Raw genomic sequence first — 26,648 nt, 5'->3', positions numbered from 1 at the left:
TAATAAATATGTAGGCTAGTGACGTAATAAAGCTAAGAAGAGAACAAACCTAGGTAAGAATAAGATATGTGAGCGTTAATCACCACAAAGTTCAAGAAACAGGCAAGAAATTTCAATTTTCTACAACCGAAGAGTTACCAAACATTAATAATAATAATAATAATAATAATAATAATAATAATAATAATAATAATAATACATAAATCACAAGATTTAAATTCATAGGATGTGACATTTCATATAAGAAACAATTTTACAAAAGACCAAGATGGTCGTTATTAAATTAACTGCGAGGCGGCCTTGGAACTGCGACAATGGGCAAATGAGATAAAACTTAAGCGCGGAAAATACCGACAAGAAAAGGATTACATTACAACAAATCACCAGGTTAGAATACCACAAGAAATATCCAACACAATTAGAGCACGCATTACAAGATCAGGGAAAACTGACGGAAAAAAACACCCGCAAAAAAAAATGATAATAATAACAAGAAGAAGGGAGGAGTATCAACCTCGTAAAAAAACCAGGGTCCATCTGGCTCCGGATGGTAGCACCCTGTTATAGGGCCCCTACCTAGGGTTACTAGGTGAAACTGGTCAACGGTCTCAGCGGCGGAAGAGGAACCTATTTCCCAACGGCACAGAGACCGGAAGAACCTAAGGGAGCACACCCCGAAAAGAAAAGCGAGTTAAAACCCAGGCGCGACTGTTCCCGAATCAGGCGGCTTCCTGGTCAGCGTCGGATTCCATGTTAGGGATGGCTGTTCTAAAACTCCAGGTCTCACCAACTTGGTTTTACTTTTTGGATGGGGTTCTGCCCTATCCCCCAAACCAAAAACCACGCAACTAACATGATGACAAAACGTACGGAATCTAGTACCCCAGCCGATAAAATCCGGGGCCAGAGTTCTGGTTCAAGTAGGGCAAAGGATTCTGGGGGCCCTACACCATTATGTTCGGATCAGTCGGAGGATCCATCACCCCGCAAAACTCAGAACGAAAGAAAAGCATTTCTTTGGCACACTCAATGTGAACACCCTTATGAAAGTTGGTAAACAAAAGGAGCTGATCAAAGTACTCGATGAATATAAGATCAAAGTCCTAGCGGTCCAAGAAACAAGATTTATTTCAGATGAAGTGTCGGCTATTGGAAACTACAGAATACTGAAAGGACGGCCAGCTATCAAAGTTAAGAAGTCAGAGAAAACTAAGAATCCAGTGTTAATACTCGGGACAGCCTTCTTTATTCACAACTCTATAACAGAATCTATAGTAGACTTCAGATCTCCATCTCCCAGATTGTCTGTACTAACTCTCAAAATTGGAAACAAATTGTACTCCATTTTCAATGTTCATGCTCCAATTAATGAAGATAACAGAAAGAATCCAGAGAAAGTAGAAGAATTTTGGTCACAACTTGAAGAAGAACTGTTCAGAACCCCAGAAAAACATGTCAAGATCTTGATGGGAGATTTTAATGCTCAGATTGGAAAAGAGAAAAAATTTCAAAATATCGTTGGAACATACATGGCTCATAAAAGGACAAACAGAAATGGTGAAAGATTGATAGATGTTTGTGAATCATTTAGTATGAAAATAATGTCCACTCAATTCAAGAGAGCTCCCAAGCGGATGATGACATGGCGATCACCTAACTCCATGTTAGGAGAATTCCAAATTGACCATGTAGCGACCACCAGCCCGAAGGAAATAATGAATGTTAGAGTGCAAAAAGGTGCTAATTTTGATTCCAACCACTATCTAACAAGGATAAAAGTGAAACCCATACCTTGTAATCGTAGAAAGAAACCACTCAGAATCGTAGAAAGAAACCACTCAGAATACAGAAGTACAGAATTGAAGAACTCAAAGTCAGCGAAGAAATAGCAGTGAAATATCAGAAAGAACTCGACATGTTGGAGTCCTATGAGTGGGACAAAATGGCTCGAAAGATTCAGGAAGCAGAGAAACAAACAATTTTTCTTGCTAAGAAGAAGAAACATCCATGGTGGAATGATGAGTGTGAAGATGCTCTACGAAGACGATCAGAAGCTTGGAACAAGTGGAACTCCAACAAACAGAACTTAGAAGAATTTAAGATCCAAAGGAAAAGGACAGCAAAGGTGTTCAAGAGTGCTAAAAGAAGATTCGAAAGAGACCAGCTGAGAGAGATAGGAGAGAATTTAAAGAAAAACAACATCAGAAACTTCTATCAGACGTTTAAGACAAAACTTCGAGGTTACTCGTCACCCAACATTTGTTTCAAAAATGATCAAGGTAAGCTGATTATGAGCAACAAACAGAACTGTGAACACTTGGCTAAATATTTCAAAGAACTGCTCAACTGTGATCCACCTCAAGAAAAACTGACGTTCCAGAAACCAGAAAGCACACTGCATGAATCAACCCCGCCAGATAAAAACGAAATAAAGGAGATCATCAAAAGCTTGAAAAATAACAAAGCATCTGGCAATGACTCAATTGTTGCTGAACTTCTGAAATATGCAGGGGATAACTTCCTGGAACAACTTGAAACACTCTTCCAACAGATCTGGTCCACAGGAGAGATCCCAGATGAATGGAGGGAGGCTATCATCCACCCCCTGCACAAGAAAGCAGACAGAACGAATGTCAATAACTATAGAGGAATATCACTTATGCCAGTAGCCTACAAGATACTTTCTATAGCACTCAAGCGTAGGATAGAAGGACATATAGATAAACAATTAGGAGAATATCAAGCTGGCTTTTGAAAGGGGCAGTCATGTGCAGAACAGATTTTTACCATTAAGACCTTAATCAAAACTAAGACATTAGTAGCAGATAAGAAAGTGATAATGACATTCGTGGATTTCAAAAAAGCATACGACTCCATAGACCGGGACACACTAATGAAAGTGCTTAAGGAATTTGGAATAGACAATAAGCCAACAACCTTGATTCATCAAACACTAAAAACCACACGATCGCAGGTAAAATTTTTAGGAGAACTGTCAGAGCCCTTTGAAATCAAAACAGGTTTGAGACAAGGAGATGGCCTCTCTCCAGTTTTGTTCAACTGTGTTTTAGAGAAAGTTATCAGGGAATGGCGTAAAGAAATGAGCAAATTCAACTTTCCAAATGGAATTAGATTAGGTCACAAGAGAACTGGGTTTAAATTTGAATGCCTCGCATTTGCAGATGATATAGTCTTTTTTGCAGAGAATTTGCAAATTGCAATTAAGCAGATTGAAGTCCTCAAAGAAACAGCAGACAAAACAGGATTAAAAATATCTTTTAAGAAGACGGAGTACATGAACATAAATACCACTGACCCAACCTGGACAATGAGGACAAAGTACGGTGACATCAAAAGAGCTACAAAATTCAAGTACCTAGGAGAGATTTTGACTCCAAACATGAATGAGAACGCAGCAATTCAAGAACGTGCAAGAAAGATGGAAACTGCGTTTAGATTATGTCAGAACATCTACAAATCTAAGTCACTCTCCTACCAGGCCAAATTCAAGCACTACAGCACGATAGTCAAACCTGAATGTTTATATGCAGCTGAGACAATAGCCACGAAGGGACTCTCAGATTTGGAAAAGAAAGAAAGGAGGTTCCTTAGAAAGATTCTTGGACCCATAAAATCATCGGACAAATTTACGTTTCGCATGAGACCAAACCGAGAACTATACCAACAATTTGAAAACATCACCACCACAATGAAAAAGAGGAGATTGACGTTCTACGGACATATTAAAAGGATGGGATCGGGGAGACTCGCCAACAGGATCCTCACCTTCCAGGAGAACAGGAAGACACAAGTCCCATGGGTAAAAGAAGTCCACCGAGATTTAGAAAAATGTGGGATCACGGCAGAAGATATAACAAACAGAAAAATCTTCAGGCAGAGAGCTGCGGAGGTGAAGGACCTAGCTGATGAGAAAACAAGGAAGAATAGAGTATTCTTGGCAGAAGAACGAGCACGAGCAAGCCAATGGATGAAGGAATACTGGCGAAAGAGGAAGGAGAAAGAACTGGAGAAAGCAATGAAGTTGCGTTTTTGTAGCCCATAGATGGCTGAAATGAAAAGAAATAATAATAAGAAGAAGGCCCAAAACCAAAACTATACACATACCGTATATGGATCAGAAAACAAAACACGTACAATAATACCAAAAGTTAGAATGACATAATGTACATAATATGACATCGCGTGTTTCCAATTCACCTCGTAATTAAATTTACATATCACTTACACGAAAAATTTTAATAGTAGTGATTTAGTTTTTCAGTTTTCAGTCAGTTACTAAATTTTCATGTGATTGTGTGGTATAATAGTCAATAAGTTTTGTTTTTAAAAAGGTTCACATATTCCAGTTGATTGTGGCAAGACCGTTTTATTAGTCTATGCTGAGTTATACAAACAAACATATGACAGCGTTTTTCCTCATATTCAAGAACATTAAAGTGCCATGTGTTTCATATCAGTGTATAAATTTTCAATCAATGTGTATATTCTCAACTATGATAGTGCATTTGTTTCCAACAGATTGAAACAAGACCAACAGTTCTATTCTGTGTTCCACAAACACATGACAATTTTTAAAACCAAAACCAAGAACTTTTTAAAAGCCAAGTAGTTTATGTCTTTGCACACTTCATTTCAATGTATATATATTTCATCCATTTTAATCAGATAGAAACAAGACTATCAAGCCCAAGAACATTCTTGAAGCGCCAATTGTTTCATATCGTATGTGTATATTTTCAACGAGTGCATACGTTTCCAGTGTTCCGTGTTCCATGAACACACGACAATTTAAGCCAGAACTAAGAACTTTTAAGTTCCAAGTACTGCTTACCATGTGTACGTTACACTTCCAGGTAATGTTCTGCAACCCATTGATGTGTTTCCAGGCAATAGCCTTTAGGTATATAATTTTTTATTATGGTGATTGTTATCAGATTCCCCTTGATTTGATTTTCAACAAGAACTGATGATGACTCCAAGGGAGTCAAAACCAGTCTTCTTATAAATTAATATATTTTACAATGTGTTGAATGATGGAACATCTCCCAAACTCTCTTATTAGTTAAACGTCAACACAGAAATGAAGATCATAACCTACGGTTGTAAATAATGTCTCCTCCAAATAATTCACTGCAGTAGATGATGCAACAAACCAATTTTTAATAAATATTACTTACATACTGGTGGTTCTGTATCCACTTTAGGGTAATCCAATATCACCAAACTTACATCAGAGTAATCATTTCAGTGTTAGAATGCCTGCTGCACCCAGGCAGTGGTGAACACTCTCACATAATAAAAGAGTCACTAAAAACATCAAATTACAGTAGGTAGAAGTACATATTAAATAGAAAACGTATTAAGGCATAGCCTTAGTCGTTATCCAGTTCAGCCGGGAGTGTTCATTTCCATCCCGCCACCTTTCCCAAGCATCTTCCAATGAACACAAATTGTTGTGTCCACAACGGAACTGCACTGCTCGCTTAGCTGACAAGCAAGCAACAACCGCAGAGCACTCAGTTCAAGAGAGACCCGCGCGCACGCGCACAAAGGATCTGCTTATTAAGCAAATGAGAAAAATCGAAGCAATTGACGTAATAATGCAGAAACACATTTAAATAGGCATAGTTCAGTCTCGCAAATTAACGGCAATTCAAACAATGGATGATAGTTGGAGATAAATTTCCCATACACAAATAAATATGTCCAATAAATGAGGGTAGCTTTAATTCATGTTACAATTTTCTCCCTCAGTGACACAATTTCTCTCTCACTGTTTTCCATTCTTGCTTTAGTTTCTTTTGTGTTTACCTGAATCCATTGCCTCGTCTTTTCATGCTCCTTAACTTGCTCCTGTATCATATGTTTTAACTGTTCAAACGGGCAGAGCTCCTCCACTACCTCCTTTACCACTTTCCTTATAACTTCTATGTCCTCCCAGCTCGTGTTGCCACTGCTCTGACGGCCCGGATTTACTTCCAAGCCTCCAATAACCAGCGGCACAGGGACCACCGCTGCCATCTTACCCTTCAATCCCAACTCCACTTTACCTTCCATTCTTTTGGTTGTTCCCTTCTTCATTCTTCCCTGCCATCTTCTTAAAATGACCCGATGTTGCTCTATACCAATCATCTTCCTCGTCACACTCGACTTGACCCGTCTACTCCACTCAACACGGCACGTCCGTTCCCGGTGCTTGCTTAGGCTAGACCGAGCTAAACATATACATGGCAAAACATAGAGCTCCTTATCCCCATTCACACCCTGCACCATCGAACCGTGTTTGACAAGTGTTTCACAATTGAAGTCCTCAAACATTTAGTCCCTACTTCTCACCCTCTTGTCCCTAGAGATTGCAAAGTGGGACATCAACTAGTGCTCAGGTCCAGGGAAGCACCTGCCCTTAACATTAGATAACTGATCATTTTTTCCATTCTCTTGTTTATTGGCCCCCACTTCCCTCACCTCACACAGCGTCTACTTGCCAACAGTGACCATCATCATCCTATCCTCCAGCAGCGATGGCTGGAGCCGAAAATATTTGGCCCATGTTTTTCTTTTATGCGTACTCTATCCATGTGCTTCTCTCGATCGGTTTCCTAGACATTTTTAACATGCATTTCTCGTGGCTGAGAGTGGGTGCGAACTGTTTCATGGTTGTGGTCTCAGCCACACACACGATAGTCTATCCACAGTACGTACAAGCATGTCTGTTGGGCTTGCAACATGTTTATGACTGGCAAACTAAAGAGGTTTATGTTTTCAAAAGAAATAACATAGCAGTGTTGGAAACTTACTAAATCTTTATTATATCTGTTTTGAGAACACAGCACATGTGAATCGAAAAATTAAAATAATTCAGCAAAACTGAAGGAAAGCAAATGAATAATTAGAGTTAGATTTCAGTGGATTGGGCACAGGATTATAATGGATGTAGTCTGTTTCACTGATAGAACACTAACAGGAGTTTTGCATTTGGAGACGTTTTAGTAACAAGATAAAGCCGCTTCACTCATTCTCTGCTTAAGGTCAATAGCTGGTTGACTGTTGGTGGAATTATCACCAAACCAATGAATACAAATGAATTAGAAGATGTCTGAAGAGGAGCTCCTCAACTGATGACATGTTGTTGCCCATGAGTATGTAGTGATGATGATTATGATTAGGTAGGGAGTGTGTCCCTATCCCATGTATATGCTTCATGTGCCCTTAATCCACGCAAACACTGCAGAGATGTCTGAAACTGCCTGCCGGCCAGCATTCTTATGATAAACAATATGCCTTAATGATCACACCCTTATACTAACATTTCCTGGCCTTAACTCCTGACACCAATCCTGTGAGACAAACACAAACACCCCTGGGCCTGGCTGGGAATCAAACCGAGGACCATTCAGCCAAGGAGGCACACATTGCATTCTCTTGCGTTGATACCAAACAATACTATTATTGTATTTCTTTGAAAAACATAAACCTCCCTATCCTGTCATAAACATTGTGTGGTTGGGATCACAACAAGGAAATAGCTCTTGGCAAGTTGAAGTATTATTGGTATTTCATAAAGGAATTAAATGCCCTACATGTCTGAAGTTACAATAGTAGAAACTTTTCTGCATGAAAAAAGGAGCACAATGTTCTTAAGAATATGAAAACAAAATCTCGATGTCTTTAATGTGTTAGGTGAATAACCATGTTTATGTTGCGTCATGTAAACTTGGCAGCCATAAGGAATGCGGAAATTATGAAGAAGAGAAAACGTCATTTGAATGTTAAAATTATGCGACAATGTTATGAAAACCTCACTGTGGTTCAGCTTGTCCCGAGCCTGGACCCTGCAATCCATCACCAGGAAGAGTCGAAAGCTTCAGTGGCAGTGAAGGTGGAGGAACCCTCCTCTGCGGTGTCCGACTCACACCGAGCAGTTCTCCAGGTTAAGGGCGGCCAACAAACTCATTTTTAACTCTGAGGAGCACCAAACCTGTCCTGAAAACTAACTTTAACTTAAAGCATGCCAGAGGCAGATTCGGGATACCTGAAAAAGAGATATCCTCTACCACAAAGAATGGTGCAACCAGGCTGTTGGATTCTAGAGAGTCTGGAATATCGTGCAGAGAAGAGTCAGAGCTTCCCAGAACCTCAACTCGGAAAATACGACCCAAGCAAAAACATTTGTTTGGAAAATTGAACATCAACATGCTCCTCCAGATCAGCTGACCAATGTGTTGGAAAAATGGAGCAGCTGCATACTGGCACTGCAAAAGACAAGGTTCCTGGAGGAAACCCGATAGAATCAGATGGGTTCAGAATCTACAAATAAAAACACACGACAAAGAACAACTCCAGCATAACAATTCTAGGGCCAGCCCCATAGTCACCTTCACGTCACCAACAAAGAAGATTTCACTTCTCTCCTTTAGATCTGGAAACAAAGCATACATAATTATCAACACACATGCCTTGATAAAGGAAGTCAACTGGAAAAACCCAGAGAAGGTATTTGACTTTCGGGAAACTCTACATGATGTTGCCTCCAAAATCCCACATCATCACATTAAAGTCTTGGGCGGCGACTTCGGCACCCAAGCGGGCGATGAAAAGAGGTACAGATCGATTGTAGGGGACTACCCAGCACATAGAAGACAATTCAACCTGAAACTCATGTCCACATATTTTAAAGTGCTCTTGAGGAAGAAGACGGTCTGGGTCTCTCCCAATGCAATGCTTGGGGAGTTTAAGATGGACCAGTTGTAATAACAGCCCAAAACTGAAAAGAAATCCTGTATGTCAAAGTAAGCAAAAACCTAAACATCAACTCAAACCACTATATCTTCGAGACTGAAAGAAGGTTCCATCCAAATAAACCCAAACCAACAAACGACAAGAAGCCCAGAATTGAAACCGAGACACTGAAGCAGAACAAAGATAAATACTATGAAAACCTGTCAGTTGGAGATGAACAGCTGGGATGAGATCAGGAAATCGTTGATCAAAGCTGCTGGTGGATTGAAAAATGTAACGAAGCACTTGAAAGGAGACTAGAGGCCTGGAAAGACGGCACTCCAACAAAACAAAAGAGAAGTGGAAAGAAAGGCAGAGAACAGCACGATCATAAGAAACGAGGTGAGAAACAGCATGGAAAAGTTGGAAGACAATTTGGAAGGAACACTATCAGAGAGATACCAGCCACCCAGTCTGTGTTTCAAGCAAACAAATGGCAGCAGAAACAAAGAAAAGTATCAGTACTTGTCTGAATACTTCGACACACTGCGATCAAATATCCAGGAGTGTAGAAGATAGTGGAACAAGTCACCGGTTTCCATTATCTAGGAAGCCTGATCACCAATGACAACAGGTGCAGCAAAGAGATCAAAAGGCGAATAGCACTCGCCAAACAGGTGTTTAGTAATAAGAGAAATCTTTTAATCAGTGCAAATTTAGATTTTGGAATTAGGAACAAATTTGTGATTTCTTTTGTATGGAGTGTGCTACTGTATGGCTGTGAATCTTGGGACAATCAGAGACCACAATTGGACATGACTGAAAGCGTTTGAGATGTGGATCTGGAGACAAATGCTACAGATTAAATGGATTGGAAAGAGAATAATAATAATAATAATAATAATAATAATAATAATAATAATAATAATAATTGTTACGGGGTTACCCGTGGATGCAGAGATAAAAGAAAGTGCCAGGGTGAACGGGTCTAATTACAAAGTCAAGAATGGAATTTAAAACTTTAACAAAGGTTATATTTTCTTTTCTTTCTTAGAATTTCAAAAATCAACGAATAACAATATAACAGGTCTCATAGGCAAGTTAGAAATGAGTCAAGTAAAATACAAGGTAGTGAATTCTACAAGTCCAGGGCTTCAAACCCCTCGCTTACATTTCCTGAGCTACACGCTCAAATTTACAAAGATCATAACTTTACTTAAGGGCAGAAATCCCCTAATACATGGAGCCCTTGCTCCAGCAATTACAATATCAGGTTTCCCAGAGGCACCTTTACAACACTTGAAAAGAGCTGACACGCTCTCAGTTTTGCCAGCCTATTCAAGGCAATATCAGACTTTACAATTACTTGCCATCAAGGCACAACTTACAAAAATGAACCAGGGGTATCTCATACCCAACCTACAGGGTCTTCGTGTAAAAGAAATAACAGTTAAATAAATGGCCCGAACACAAAATGAAAGGAGGCGAATGCTTGCACTCCTCGATGTGACTTCTTAAAACCTAAAGGGCACTAGGCCGATGAAACAGGGGCTATTCCCAAACTATGGAGGTGACTCGTTTAAGAATAATTTAAGACATTACAGAAAGGAATAAAGCCAGTTTCAAAACGTAGTCACCTCAAACCAAAATGAAGGGGAGCTCGAGAGGGTAAATCACTCTCTATCCCCGAATTACAGTTGCAGATTTTATGAAGTTTTACATAAGCCAGCAGAAAATTACATTTTTAGAAAATTAGGTTACATGGTAAAAGTTTCGGACCTTTCCCGCGGGTTAAACTGCTGAGCTAGCAAGAAATAAAGATGTTAAACGGTCATTACCTTGCTGCAGAACTGCTGCCTGATGAAAGAGGCACCACCCGCCACCTGCTTCACATACACACACACAGTTAGACGTTGATCAAGTGGCCAAGAGACCTGAATATACGCAGTTTATAAACCCTCAGGGAAAGTTCAAGACCTTTCATGAATGATTCAGACACACCCATGGCGTTTTATTGGCTAGCTTAAAGTCACACACCAAATCGAAGAAGAAGCCTGTGATAGGCCGAAAATTAATTACAGAAATTAGGGATTGGCTGAATTCAAACCTGGTGGAAAGGAAAGATCAATATTGCCAACCCAAAACTGAATGAACATAATTTAGTAAAGAACAAACTTATGAATACAAAATTTCTTCACATAAAGTTCCTTCACTTCACACCAGGGTGCATGATCATAGTTTTTGTAGTGACATCTTCTGAGTAAAAGTTTAAGTAGGTCTAGTTCCAAGTTCTGTGTTTCTGCTGTAGAGGAGTTCTAATTGGCGCAAGATTTAAATGTGCGGTGTAGAGGTGTACCACCCAGTATAATAATAATAATAATAATAATAATAATAATAATAATAATAATAATAATAATAATAATAATAATAATAATCCTTTTTATTTGACACCCATGGGCAACCTACATGACTGGACGTGAGATGATGATAAGGAGGTAGAGAGAGGGTGAAGTCCCATGAGGCACAGAGCCTACTCCTGTGGAATAACACCAAGGGGGTCTGTTCAAGGCTTAACATCTCCATCTGATGGACAAATTAACAGCATCATATGCCCTCTGTCACTCTGTACGAACAGTGAGGAGAGCTTTGGAATATAATCCAGGCGATCTAGTAATTAGAAGTCGTCTCTACCCGCTGGCCAACATTCTGAAGATAAAATTTTCTCCAGCAACAGGACTCGAACAGGCTAACTAACAGTGTCAGATTATACAGACTTGATGCCTTAATAATCATCCCACCAGGTGAAATATGACGATGACAATGACAACAACAGAAGGAGCGTGTGTCCTAATTGAGAGGTCCTGCGAGATAGCTTTATGAACAAAGCTGGGATTAATAGAATAGTTCAAACTGAGACAGGTTTGCTATTCAAATCATAATGGACAAACTCTTAAGAATACACAGAGGTGAGCTAAAAATGAAGAGCAGCTGCAAATGCAAGTAAACTTTTACCACCAGAAAATAGAAAATTCTACAATGAAGATTAGTGTCTTGAAAAGCAAGATTTTAATGAGGACAAGAGAGAGAGGTGATGATAAGAAATGAGCTCTGGAAGTAACTTACCGCCAGAATGATATCACAAGATAGAAGACTGTACAAAGAAATGAAGGGCATGCAACAACATTACATTCAAGAAGACCCTGTTATTCTTATTTTGTACCAATACTGATGCAAGGACCAGACAACAAAGAATATGAAATGAGGAGACACGGAAAAGAGTAGGTTCGTGTAAATTGCAAGAAAGAACAGACAGAGCAATGGTTTTCCGGAATATTAGGCCACACGATGGTAGCCCTTGTCTCTCTCAGACCTGCACAGTGTGCTCAAACTATTCTGCAGGCGCTCTTCTTTCCTGTTTCATTATCTCCACAGTTTCTCAGTAGAGACAAGAATTATACTGATGGACTGTCATCATCATCATCCTAAACCATCTCCAGTTTCCCGGGTGTGGTATATGAGCCTCCTCCATCTCATCCTGTCCTTGTACCATTCTTCCTCCACCAACTTGTCCCAATCATGACCTCTCAGCAGTACATCGCTCTTAACTAAATCTATCCATTTCCTTCGTGGCCTTCCCACGGGTCGTCTTCCTTCTACCTTTCTGTCAAATTCCTTCCTTGCAGTTCTGTTTACTGGCATCCTCTTCATGTGACCAAACCACTTCAGTCTTGATATCTGAATCTTATTGAGGAGAGAATCATCTATTCCTACTTCTTCTCTAATTTTCTCATTCCTAATCTTGTCTTTCCTGGTTTTCTGGATCATAGTGCGTAAGAATTTCATTTCAGCTGCCTGAAGTTTGGAATTATCTCTATTGGTCAGTGTTGTGGTTTCGAGACTGTATGTAAGAATTGGTGTATAATAGGACTTGTACAATGTCATTTTTGTTTTCATGGGTATTTGCTCATCCCACAGCAGGTGTCTTACCTGGTGGTAAAATTGTGTTGCCTTATTTTATTCGATTGTTCACCTCATGTTTTGCTAGGTTGTCATTTGATATAACGCTACCCAAGTATTTGAAAACTGGAACGCTGTCCAGTTGAGCTTCATTTAACCTGACTATTGGTTCTGCTCCTTCCCCATACACTTTCATCACCACCGTCTTGGTCTTGCTGATGTTTAAACCATATTTCTTAAACTCCTCATTCCAGCTTTGTATTCTCTCTCCCAATTCCTCTTCTGAGTCACTCCAGATCGCAACATCATCTGCAAATGTGAAGGCTTTGATATCTCCATGTTCTTTCCTTTTAATACATTTCATTACTACATCCATTACAATAATAAATAGAAGTGGTGACAATGAGCTGCCCTGCTGCACTCCTCTCTTTGTTTCAAACCAGTCCGACAAATCACATCCTACTTGAATACAGCTTCTGTTCCCACTATACAACATTTTCACTTTGTTTATGAGGCTGTCTCGCACTTGAAGTTCTTTCATGCATTGCCAAATTCTTTCCCTTGGTACACTATCATATGCTTTCTCAATGTCCAAAAATATTAGAACTGTGGTTTTCTCAAATATAAGTACTGAACAGTACTGAAAAGGTAGAGTCCTTTTCTGTTTTATCCAACACATTGTCAATACGTCTAAATTATGAAATTTACTTCATATAACTGGAAATTTGAAAATTATAAAATTTCCACCTAATACAATGGAACAACACAGAGCAGTCATTTTTGGTGGGCCAAAGGAGGCTAATAGGATGTATTTTCAGAAAAATGGCAATTCAAAAATGTTGAGAAAGGGGCAAATCATCACAAATCCCTGTTTTTGTCTCGTTTTATTTCAGCTGGTACGTTCCTTGGTACACTTATCCAATTTTCAAGTATTTTACATCATTGGAAAGAAAAAGGAAAGGAATTCGAGACAACACTAGCAACATCAAAATGGGATGGGTGGTTTGGAAGTTATGAGTGGCCAAATTTGGGACTTTAAAATCCCATCTGGTTTTTTAGGAGGTTTGGTGAAATCTAAGAATTTCAGAAACATTTTAGAAAATCTATTCCAGTGTTTGACATACAAAAATAACATTGACTTTTCGTGAGAAGTCGTCAGCAGGGATAAACCTTATAGGAATTAACTTTTACAATAATTTTCCATGGCATGTATAGGGTCGTACCTCCTGAAACGGTAAAGCCACAACCTCAGATAGAGGCTTAAAATATCCATCTCGGTGTGTTCTCAAAACATGTCCATTTCAATAAAAATTGCGTTTGGCTAGGCGATCAAAAAAGTGATGTAGAACAAAAGAAAAGCATTTTTGAGAGGAGATTTCCCTCCCTTCCCATCTAATTTTGTTTTAGTCAAAATATTTACTAAAACACAACAGTACCTAAATTAATCAAACTGTACATATTGGCTCAGTGAGGGATCTTACAACCTGCTCCTCCTCACGGATTGGCCACCCACCTTAATCTGGTGCCTGTTCTTGGCCAGAGTGATGTCCCGCTCCTCCTTGTGGAGCTCCATCTGCAGTTTCAGCTTCTTGTCCTCCTCCTTCATCCGCTTGTTCTCTTCGCTCAGCTTATTCTGCATTTCCAACATCAAGTCCAGCTGCGCGTGGAATAAGAAAATATAATGACAGTTGAAGAGCATTTACAAGTAACAGTTATGTATTTATCAGCCAAAGGATCATGGCTATTAGAACATGCAAACAATTTTATATTTATTTTCTATTCAAATTTCTATATACCCAAAATGAGAAATTAAGGAACAGTCATAGGAATAAATAACAGGATAAAGACAGGCACATCTTCTTCTCTTTCTGTCTATGCTCCCAGTCTTTTACAATCACTTTCTGTTGTATGCCTTTACACTCCCACATTGAGACTGAGGATCTGTCAAGATTTCCCCTCAATGAAGCCGAGAAGCAGTCAAGGGACTTAGAAAAACTTGGACTCATCGAATGGAACGTATTTATACCAACCACCAAAAGCGAATTCCATCAAACTTGATTACTCGTGAACAAACTGGTGCTGAACCACCGGCTGGGTGGAATGAATCATGTATCAAGTGCACATTACAGGTTTCTATTTAAAGCCTTTGAAATTTAGAATGCACATGGAACATTTTTGTTATACCTGCATAGTCTGATGATGGGAAGAGAAATGTACAGTTACTTGGGAAATATTTACTCAGTTATGATAACAACAAGTAATCACTAAAATTACAATTACTTTACTGAATGTTAATCTTGATAAAATGATTGCCTTCTTTTTTTTTTCTTGGGACTGCAATAATACAAAATTTTGCAAGAAAAAGGAATATATTACTTCATTTTGTGTGTGCCTTTGGTGTGGCGAGCCCATTGTAACAATAGCATATACAGATAAAGCAGACATGGTGCCTCGGAAAATGTTAGGGCGTCCTCTGCTAAAAGAGATGCGCAGCTCTTCGGGTGCTGGGAGAACTGTGAGAAGTGAACAGCTGACACCAAACTACATCACGATTGCAACAGTTAATGTCCTGACACTGACGGGAAAGACAGAAGAACTGGTCAACTTCATGAAAGAAAAAGATATAGCCCTACTTGGACTGTGTGAGACCAAGAAGAGGGGTACAGGGGAGATTCCTCTGAAAGAAGGATACAAGCTGTATTGCAGCGGAGGACCTGAAGCAAAAAATGGAGTGGTCATCATACTTAGAAAAGAAATCCAAGAATATGTGGAATATACAAAATGCGCCAGCAATAGGGCGATGGTGATGGGACTCATGTGTGAAAATGGCATGAAAGATCTATTTTAGTTGTATGCCCCACAAACGGGTTGCATAGATGAACATCTAGAGGACTTTTTAGAGGAAGTGGAGAGACAGATAGAAGATAAGAAAGTGCTATTGATGAGAGATCTAAATGCACAAGTTGGAATGGAAAGACAAGGAAAGGAAGATGTTGTAGGGCCCTTTGGATATGGACATGTAAATCCAGAAGGCAAGTTGTAGGTGGATTTTTGCATGAGGAACCAAATGATTGTTGGAAACACCTGGTTTAGGAAGAAGAGCAGTCAGAAGATTACAAGGTATGGTTGGGGAGACAGACAAAGACCACGATTGATTATATAATCATAGAGAAAAATACCTTGGTATAAAAATCGAAGAACCAGATTTAGCGCAGATGGAAAATAAGAAAAATGAGGTGTTCATGGCAGAGATTGAGTGGGCCACTAAAAGAATGAAACTAGGCAAGGCAGTTGGAACTGACGAGGTCACGATAGAAATGATAATAGCAGCAGGAATAGTTAGTCTACAGTGGTTGTGTAGACTCTTCAGAGTGATACGGAGAGAAAAGACTGTTCCAAATGAGTGGACGAAAGAGGTCATTATACCAATTTTCAAGAAAGGGACAGGAAGCAATGTAAAATTACAGAGGAGTGACACTGATACCTCATAGCTAAGATCCTTGAAAGAATCTTAGACAGACGAATAAGAGAGAGTAGAGGGGAAAATTGGCAGAACACCAATATGGATTCAGAAGAGGCAGGTCCACATTTGACCCAATATTTACATTGCATCAAATGATGGAAAGGTATTGGAAATATGGAAAGGACATGGTAGTAACCTTTCTAGATACTGAAAAGGCATATGGCAGTGTCCCAAGGAATTTGGTTTGGAAAACATTGACAGAGGCACAGGAATGAAACAATGCAGATGGTAATAGCACTGTATCAAATGGCAAAAGCTGTGTTAGAACGAAAGTGGGTCACACTGAATGGTTCAGAGTTGAGACAGGCTTAAGACAGGAAGTGTATTGTCTCCCTTACACTTCATTATCATCATGGATAGAATTCTACATAATATCAAGATGATGATAGGCAGGCAAGTAAAGTCTATGCTCTTTGCTGATGACACTGTAGTTTGGGGAGATAATGAAGAAGAAGTACAGACACAAGACGATTTATGGAATGAGGAGATAAGAAATTTTGGAATGAAGATTAGTACTGCAAAAAGGAAGACTTTGATCATGACTAGAGGTAACAGAAAATCCAGAGGGGTGATAAAAATAGGAAATGAACCTCTTGAAGTAGTGAACAATTTTTAATATTTGGGCAGCATGATGTCAAGATGGAAATTTGGATGGAGAAATTTATTTAAGAATACAGCAGTCTGCAAGTTTCTACCAGTGTGTGAGAGACATTGTATGGAACAAAGATGTGCCAATGAAGTGCAAGAAGGTTTAATAATAACGTTATTGGCTTTACGTCTCACTAACTACTCTTTTACGGTTTTCGTAGACACCGAGGTGCCAGAATTTTGTACCGCAGGAGTACTTTTATGTGCCAGTAAATCTACTGACACAAGGCTGATGTATTTGAGCACCTTCAAATACCACCAGACTGAGCCAGGATCGAACCTGCCAAGTTGGGGCCAGAAGGCCAGCGCCTCAACCGTCTGAGCCACTCAGCCCGGCGTCAAGAAAGTGTTATCCTCATCCTATTATAAACCTATACTTACCTATGCTTCAGCAGCCTGGACGTTAACTAAGCAGAAGCAAAGTAAGATACAAGCAGCTGAAATGAGGTTCTTGAGGAGCATTCAGGGAAAGACGAGATAGGATACGAAACGAGGAAATAAAAAGAAGCGTGGGAGTGTATAAACTTCAAGAAGAGATTGAAATAGCAAAGCTAAAATGGTTTGGACCCATGATGAGAATGCCAGGAGGGAGAATACCAAAGAGAACATTCATGGATACCGAGACTGGAAAGAGGCCTAGGGGACGTCCTAGAATGAGATGGAGGAGCTCTGTTGTGGACTGTATTGTAAATAGATGAGTCGATAGCAATAAAGTACTAGAGGAGGAATGGTGGAAAGATCGAGTAAGGTGGAGGGCTTTGGTACACTACCCTACCCAGAGAGAATCTGGAAAAGGGAATGGATGAAGATGAAAGATAGAAAGAACACCGGAAGAAATTTCAGATGTTACAGCCATGCCTGAAGAAGCCTTTAGTGGAGATCATAGAGTTGTGATAGGAAAATTGAAAGTGGGAAAGTTTAAAAAAAAAAAAACATTAAAAAGAGAGAAAAGAAAAAAAAAATGGAAGTTGAAGGAGAAGAGCATACAAGAAGAATTTTGAAGGGAAATAATACCCTTGGTACCCAGGACAGAGATGGGGAATGTTGAAGATGAATGGAAAAGATTTAAGGAAGCACTGGTTGGATGTGCAGAAAAGGTATGTGGTAGAACATCAGGAAATGTGAAAGACAAAGAGACAAAAATGAAATGGCTTATGGCTTTTAGTGCCGGAATGTGTCCAAGGACTTTGGCTCACCAGGTGCAGGTCTTTTTTATTTGACTCCCTTAGGCAAGCTGCGCGTCGTAATGAGGATGAAATGATGATGAAGGCAACACATACACCCAGTCCCCGTGCTAGAGGAATTAACCAATTATGGTTAAATTTTCCAACACTGCCGGGAATCGAACCCGGGACCCCTGTGACCAAACGCCAGAACACTAACCATTTAGCCATGGAGCCGGACAGACAAAGAGACACACTGATGGAATGATAGGGTAAAGATTAAAGTGAAGAAAAAGAAAATGGCATGGAAAGCATGGAAAACATCTAAGACTGAAGAAAGTAGAAGAAAATATGTGCAGGCAAAGAATTTGACTAAGAAAGTAGTGGAGGAGTGAAAGAGGAAAAGCTGGGCCTTATTCACACAGAAATTGAGAGATGATATGTAGGGCAGCAAGAAATTACTGTATGGTACCTTAAAAACAAAAAGGGAGATCAAATAAACACCAGATTTGTGAAGGATGAAGGCGGCATAATATTAACAAAGCCAGAAGAAATAAGAAATAGATGGAGAGATTATTTTCAGAAGTTGCTGAACATAAGAACTGATGACAGTCATTCAATGGACGACCAGGAAAGGTGATTAGTTGATGAAGAAATGGATAAAGAAAATTACAATGAATGATATTGAAATGGCAGTAAGAAAGATGCTGGAATAGATGAAATTTCAGTGGAGGAGATAAAGGTAGCTGGAGCTGTAGACCTGCAGTGGACATATCGAGTTCTCAGGACTGTCTGGGAGAATAAGGAGGTCCCTGAGGATTGGCAAAAAGGAATAATCATCTCAATTTTCAAGAAAGGCGATAAGAAAGTATTGAAGAGCTACAGGGTAATTACTCGAATATCCCATGTTGCCAAGATTATGGAGAGGATACTGGAAAGTAGGATAAGGTTGAGGGTTGAAAATCAGATACAGGAAAATCAGTTTGGTTTCAGAAGTGGAAGGTCAACAATGGGAGCCCATTTTCATTATGAGACAACTAATGGAAAAGCAATGGGAGAATGGGAATGATATGGTGATGACATTCATTGACATTGAAAAGGCATATGACAGTGTCCCCAGGACTAAAATTTGGGACAGTCTGGTGCAAAAAGGAATTGGACAGGGATTAATAAAAATGATCATGGCATTGTATAAGGAATGTTGTAGTTGCGAGCAAACACAAGTTGGCAGGACAAGTTGGTTCAAAATCACTAGTGGGCTCAGACAGGGAAGTGTCCAATCACCAATCCTGTTTACAATAGTAATGGATGACATCATCAGAACAGCAGAAGCTGGAGGAAGAGAATTGAACATCATGTTATTTACAAATGATATTGTGATTTGGGGAGAAGAGGACATGAAGTTTCAAGAACAGTTGGATGTGGTGAATGGGAAGATCGAAGAATGTGGATTGAAAATAAGTGTAGAAAAGACTAGAGGGAGGAAGAAGGGAAAGGTCAGATTAGACTTGCAGACAAGCCTCTGGAAGTAGTAAAAACATTCAAATACCTGGGGAGTGAATTAATGGAGAATGCTTGACTGGATGCTGAGATTAGTAAAAGGATTCAAGCTGGAAGCTGTTTCTCTCATAGTGTAAGAAACATGTTATGGGACAATGATGTGCCAACGGAAGCAAAGGATACTATGTGCAAGACGTATTACGTACCCATAACAACTTACGGAGCAGAAGCCTGCACTATGACAAAGAAGGACGAGAGTCAAATACAGGCAGCCAAAGTGAAGTTCTTGAGGAGTATGATACAGAAGAGTAGAAGAGACAAAATAAGGAATAAGAAAATCCAGGAAGATATTGGAGTGGAAAAAATGAATGATAGAGTAGGGAAGAGCTGACTAAGATGGTTTGGGCACATAAAGAGAATGAGCGACGAAAGAATGCCAAAAAAGGGGATGGAAATGCAAATCCAAGGAAGGAGAGGCCATGGACGACCACGATTCAGATGGAAGGATACCATCCAACGCAGCATTATAGAAAGAAACCTGGACTGGGACACAGTGTTGGAGGAGGAGTGGTGGAGAGGAACCATATTTGCCCCTACCTGGCTACAGCTGGATAAAGGGAAATGATGATGATGATGATGATGACGATGATGATTTGTGTGTGAGGGTATGGAGGCGTTAAGTGACTGTCATCACCAGGTGGACTGAACATGATACCTTACAATTTTTGAAATTATATTTTTCCCTCATTTTTATTTTAGTTAATGGATTTTAGCATTTGAAATGATTTTCCATTTTTGGTTCTTAAAATTCTCATCACTAAACCTTACTGTCTTTGGCGGAAAGTCCATCTTGAAAAGACACCCTACAGCGGTAGTTGAAGGAATACTTGCGTTTAATTTTAAGAACACTGTTGGAATGTCTATGAAAGTGCCTCATCCAGAACTGGCTCTGCTTTTACGAAGGTAATCCCAAAAATAAGGACTCCTATTTTTTTATAAATACATTCACCTGTTTATTTCTACAATGGTTTACATCATTTTACAGCTTGAACATTCAGCTATTTTTCTACATAATCACCATTTTGGTCGATGCACTTTTGTAGACACTGTGACAGTTTTTGTTCGCCCATGTCATACCAGCTCACCGCCATGCTGTTCAGGAAGTTGTGAACCTCGTCGTCGGTGCTGAATCGCTTCCCAGTGAAATGTTCTTTCAACTTAGGGAACAAGTGATAGTCACTGGGCACCAAGTCGGGACTATAGGGTGGGTGGGTGATGATGTTCCACTGGAACAGTTGCAGGAGAGCAACGGTTTGCCAGGCGATGTGCAGGCGAGCATTGTCATGGAGAATGTTTACGCCCTTGCTCAACATTTCTCTTCTCTGGTTCTGAATTGCCCGTCTGAGTTTTTTCAGAGTCTCACAGTACCTGTCAGCGTTAATTGTCCTCCCAGAGGGCATAAATTTGACCAACAATACCCCTTTTCGATCCCAAAACACACTTGTCATGACTTTACCGTCAGACTGTGTTTGCTTGAATTTCCTCGGCTTTGGCGAAAAGTGATGCCGCCACTGGCGAGATTGTTGCTTGGTCTCAGGTGTAAAGAACACCCAGGTTTCGTCACCCGTGACAATTGAATCCAAAAAGTTGTCCTGTTCAGCTGCAAAGCGTTGAAGAAATGCACGGGAAGAATCAACTCCTTGCCGCATGTGGTCTTCAGTCAGCATGCGTGGCACCCATCTTGCGCACACCTTCCGATATTTCAACTTTTCCACTAAAATTCTCTGAGCCAAAGTGCACAGATCATCCAGGGTGATCCGCCGATCTTCACGCATTATTTGCCCAACCTTCACGACTGTCTCGACGGAAATTGATGGTCTCCCGCTCCTTTCTTCGTCGTGCATTTCAGTCTGACCGGCCGCAGACTCCCTACACCGCTTACGAACATTTTTGACATCCATGCACGACTCACCATACACTTTCATCAATTGGCGATGGATTCAATTGGTTCAGTACCTTTTGCGTTCAAAAACTGAATAACTGCGCACACTTCGCACTTGGCGGTGACATCCAATGGGAGCTCCATTCTCAACGGCTGCCAAGCCAAGACTGAGTGCCTCAGTGCGGCGTGCGCTTGTTTATATGTGAGCACGGGAAACACTCTTCACAATATTGTGACCAACAGCCACACGAACAGAGTTCTATATTTATAAAAAAAAATAGGAGACCTTATTTTTGGGATTACCCTCATAGTAAAACTAAAAAATTTATCTACACCATAATGTATTTTTCACGTTTCTGCTTTTTTGTGATGTATATCCGTTACTAGTGTGTAATGATATCAATTTTATTTCAACAAATAAATTACAAGTATGCATTTCTAAGAATGTAACTGTTACAAATAATTTGATTACTGTTACTCAGTTACTTCCCAACTCTGCTGATATTTGTATGGTGTGTGAGCTGCTGTATCCATCCACAATCCAAATTAATGTGCATTTTGTTTCAGTTAATAAACAATATTGTCACTATATTATTCCCTGTTTGTCCTCAGTAGGGAGATAGGGATGTTTATCGTGCTCAGAGCTAACAACAAACAGGACGTGGCCACATATTGAACTTGGCAAGGTCACATGTTGACAGAATTCCCACGAAGCCGGCTGATGACGTACATGCATGGCGAAAGTATATTGGCTTGTGTAGACGTTTCCTACACCCTACGGGAAATTGTAGTACCGGTGAATGTGGCAAGAACAGGTCTGTATTTGAGAACTGTACTTCCATATATTAATGTAATATTGGACTCAAACCGTTAAGCCTAATACGGTCTGATGCTCACCCACTAAGCTACAGAGCAGATGTGCAATGGGCTTGTATTAAGCCTATCTAGCGAGCAATTCTGTTCTATCCTAGTTTACGGATTGATACTTGTATCATGTCCCTGTATCGAAGTTTTAAGCTTTAATAGCACATTTTATTTTGGCATGACCTATAAAACTCCACCATTTGTTGACTAATGTATGGCATCTGACTGAGAATGTTATATTTTTAGAACGGTCTTGTTAATAGATTAAAGGGAGTTGTCACCACAAGGGAGGCAAGCAGACAAATGTTGATCACCACCACATCGCATATTTTCCAAAATTATAATGTGCAAGTGGTTCTCCTAGTATAACCAGTCAAGCTAAATCCCTCTAGCATAAACACAACCTATTCCTTACATTGCACAGACAGCCGGCCGCTATGGGGCTTGCCAATCACAATCCTACATAAGCTAACTTAAAGGAACACACAATCCCATTACTTAGATTAACCAGTTCTCCTGTGTTTCTAGGCTTTTACCACCTTCGTTCATCTTTGATCTCTTTCTTTTTCCTGTGTTTATCCAGCTGTATTCTTTGAAATTTAGAATGCAACTTAGATTTGTTATGTTTGTCACATTTTATTATGAAAGTTTAAATAACTAAATACATAGTGGTACAATTTGTTAAACCTATGTATAAGATAAGCGATCCATCCAAAATAATGTTCTTAGTTTTAGATCCCACAAACTACTGAACATCTGTGCAGATGGTGTCTTGATGAGCGCCGATATCCACTCCCCTAAAGAAACCGAGGAGCAAAAACAAGCTCGCTGGGAGCTGAGAAGAACCACATCTATGTGGGGGTTGTCCTCGTCCTACGCTCACTTCTCCAATCATTTCAATCATCAGTGACCTGCATTTAGGGCTATCAGACAGGTGGCAGATTCTCTATCAGTTATTTACCTAGCTTTTTCCAACAACTTGGACATTTATCTTGATAACGTATTCCAATCGCTTACTCCTTCTCCTATAAATGAATATTTCGCCCAATGTGTCCTCTTGAATTCCAACTTTATCTTCATATTATGACTTTCCTACTTTTAAAAGGTTCATTCAAGCTTATTTGTCTACCAATGTCATTTCTCCGCTGACTGCTCGCATAGTCGAGCATCTCGTCTCCTCCCAGCCCAAAGTTTGCAACATTTTCCTAATGCTACTCTACAAATCGTGCTGCTTTACTTCAAATCTTTTTCAGTTCTCGTTCTCGTATCAAGTAGTCCTGGTATGGGTCCCATAAACTGGAACCATACTCTAACTGGGGTCTTACCATAGACTTGTACACCCTCCCCTTTACATTCTTACTGCAACCGCCAACTACTCTCAAAACTATACAAAGAGATGTGAAACCTTTCTTAACAACCTCATTAATATGATGAAGGTGTTCACTCTTCCTCTTGGTGAAACTTGCCTCCGTACCATCCTGTAACATCATCACCGTATATAACAAAAATATGAAGGTCCAACAATACCCCCTCTTAATCATGATAGGATCAGATAACGCTTCACCTGAGTTCCATGTAGCCACCCATTCAATCACTCTTTTCTCTAGTCCTCATTTTTGTCAGTAATCTCCCACGATCTACCCTATCAAAAGCCTTGGATAGGTCAATAGCAATACAGTCCATTTGACCTCCTCAATCTAAAAGATCTGCTGGAATCCTACAAGTTGAGCTTTCCTGAACCCGAACAGCCTTCTATCAAGCCAGTTAATAATTTTGCAAACATGTCTAATATTTTACTTTACAATGGCGAAAAATGAGAGTATCCTCCTATTCAATACATCATATATTCTGTCATTAGACGGAGCAAACAAATTCAGACATGTTTCGGCTCGCTTGAGCCATCTTCAGTGAAAAAAATTAGGGGGGTTGGAATAATTTACATAATATAAGTTGAAAAAACGTAATGAAAGAGCAAATGAAAAAACAAACAAAGAGAGCCTAGACGGAAACAAAATTAGCACAAATATACAATATTTACATCAATATGCAGTGCAAAAAACAACTTATTGCGATAAAATTCAGTGAAACAGGTGTTAATTTGAAATAATAATTGATACTAAAAACTGCGTTAACCTAAGAAACAAGGGAATGAGAAAACAAATGATGCAGATGGAAATGAATAATAGTAGCACATGGTGAGGTTGTGGACCTCTTAGTTTACAAATTATTGGTTTATAAAAATGACAAAACAGTTTGAAATTGGTGTCAAAATCATCCTAGTGGAAACCCATCACATCAAATTGGTCAGGAGGAGAGCGGGAGCAAACATTTTTGAGAGAAACCAAGCCTGAATTAACCTGCAGGCAAAAAGCCTGTGACAAGGAGAAAAAAACACCATGAAATTTAAGGCTTTAGAAATAGCAGCATTCTCAATATCTTCTCAATCTAGTGGTCCCTTTCTTCATTATTGTTTCATAATGTTGGCTGGTGTTTTGCCTTATAGAGGGGTCGGAAGGGCCGCATATAAAAATATGAGAAGCTGTGTTAGGTAGAAGACAGATGCATAGTAAATTGTAGTAATCTAGTGGAAACCGTCAATTAAGTTTTAATGGTGTGCAGTAGGTGGTTGTCCTCTCTAGTGGCCTGGCTTTCTCAAAGTAATGGTCTCGTTCGCGTGATCGAGTCTATTGTTGGTTCTAATGTCTAATATGACAAGAAAGACTGCTTTCCCAGAGCTTACAGCTGCTTCTCTATCTCTCAGCTTTTGAATCTTTTTGAAAATGTCTTTAATATTATAGATGAATTTCAGTAATATGGCAGTATTATTCGCTTCCTCTATATGGACATTATGTTTATACCCAACTAGCTGATGTACCCGTGCTTCACTACGGAATTCTACATTGTATAGAGAATTGTAGGTTAGGTACAGTACACGTTGTGAGCACGACTGTATTAAATTGCATAGCTCTTAACGTTACCCTGGAAACGCGATGGAGAAATTACTGAACGTCTTTTGTCATATGAAGACTGCGTTAGGGAATTTTCATTGTAATGGTAGGCCCGCTTGCCTACCATCAGTCACAATCAGGTTGGGGAATTGCATTATAGTGGCAGACACTCGCTCTCCACCTGCCTTTTTACATCCTCAGAAAGACTGTCTTAGTGATTTTCCCAACTGAAATGAACATTACAATGACGTCAGTAGGAATGGCTAGAGTAAAAGCAATGATTTCACATGAAATACTCGATCAAATGAAAAACCACGCATTTTCTCACTTCAAAGAACAGTACTAACAGTACAAAGTTCCAGAGCTGGAATGACCAGGCCGCAGATAGACGAGATTCGTGAACACTCTCAGCCTTTTTTTGGAGGGGTGTAGGGGGTGGAGGGGTCAAATAGTGGAGAGTCCCAGGGCAAAAACTATGCCCTTTTACTAATCTGTTTCCTAGGAGTACCCGATGAGTCGGAAAATCTCAATTCACTACACTGGCGGCGGAAAAATCTATCTGACTTGGAGGCAATTTTTTCCTCCAAGCCAGAGGAGAAACCCACTCTTCACTGCTAATTTTGAATAAAATGAATGTAGAATTTAATAAAAGTGAACAGGAAGACGCTCTTTTTAAGAAACGGCTCTTTTCAGGGTTGAATTTTGGGTTATTTAGTGAATTGTGGTGCCGTGCTATAATTTGGAATATGCCTAAATTGTAATTCTAGACCAGGTACTACTACTACTAATACTACTACTACTACTACTTGAACCTCTGCGTTAAGAGTGCACACTGCTCATTCAAAACAGCGCGTCAGAGTAGGGATCGAATAACTGTAATACTATGATGAACCAGTGAGTTACGTACCAGCAGTACGTATCAGAAAATGTATGAACCAGGGGAACGACATGCTAAAGAAGAACATTTTCTAACTCCCCAGCTATTTCCCTCCAATATTCAGTCAGGCTGTTATACTCGGTACGCAGCAGTAATCCCATCTATCGGAGTTGAGCGGCAGCATAAGAGACAAAGAACATCACAAACAATTGTCAATGTAACGTTAATGTTGATCAATGTTATGGGCTTTCATATTGTAGGCATTCACATTTAGTTTTCTTCCAACTCTGAAATACCACTCTTATCATAGTCGTTACGGTAAAACTGAATAAAACATAAATGGTCGGAAAGTGTATTCTCTATAACTTTTGTTATGTAGTACTTTTCGATAGGACCAATAACATAGGTATTTAAAAATTAAATTTTAGGCGCCTTCACCTAAACTACAATTTCATACAGGACGAATAAAATTGTTTATAACTTGGAC

The 26,648-nt window shown here is 39.6% G+C and overlaps 1 protein-coding gene across 1 annotated transcript in view; it reads right to left on the bottom strand.

The window, feature by feature from the left end:
- LOC136884154 (cilia- and flagella-associated protein 157) overlaps window positions 1-26,648 on the bottom strand; it is a 140,505-nt gene that overhangs the window by 26,192 nt on the left and 87,665 nt on the right. Inside the window, exon 7 of the mRNA XM_067156195.2 lies at window positions 14,210-14,353. Coding sequence (XP_067012296.2) covers window positions 14,210-14,353 — 144 coding nt within the window. The remainder of the gene's footprint in view (window positions 1-14,209; window positions 14,354-26,648) is intronic.

Source organism: Anabrus simplex, chromosome 12, assembly GCF_040414725.1.
Source record: "Anabrus simplex isolate iqAnaSimp1 chromosome 12, ASM4041472v1, whole genome shotgun sequence".
Lineage (NCBI taxonomy): Eukaryota > Metazoa > Arthropoda > Insecta > Orthoptera > Tettigoniidae > Anabrus > Anabrus simplex.
The sequence above is the reverse complement of the archived record's forward strand: the minus strand, read 5'-3'. Positions and strand labels throughout refer to the sequence as shown.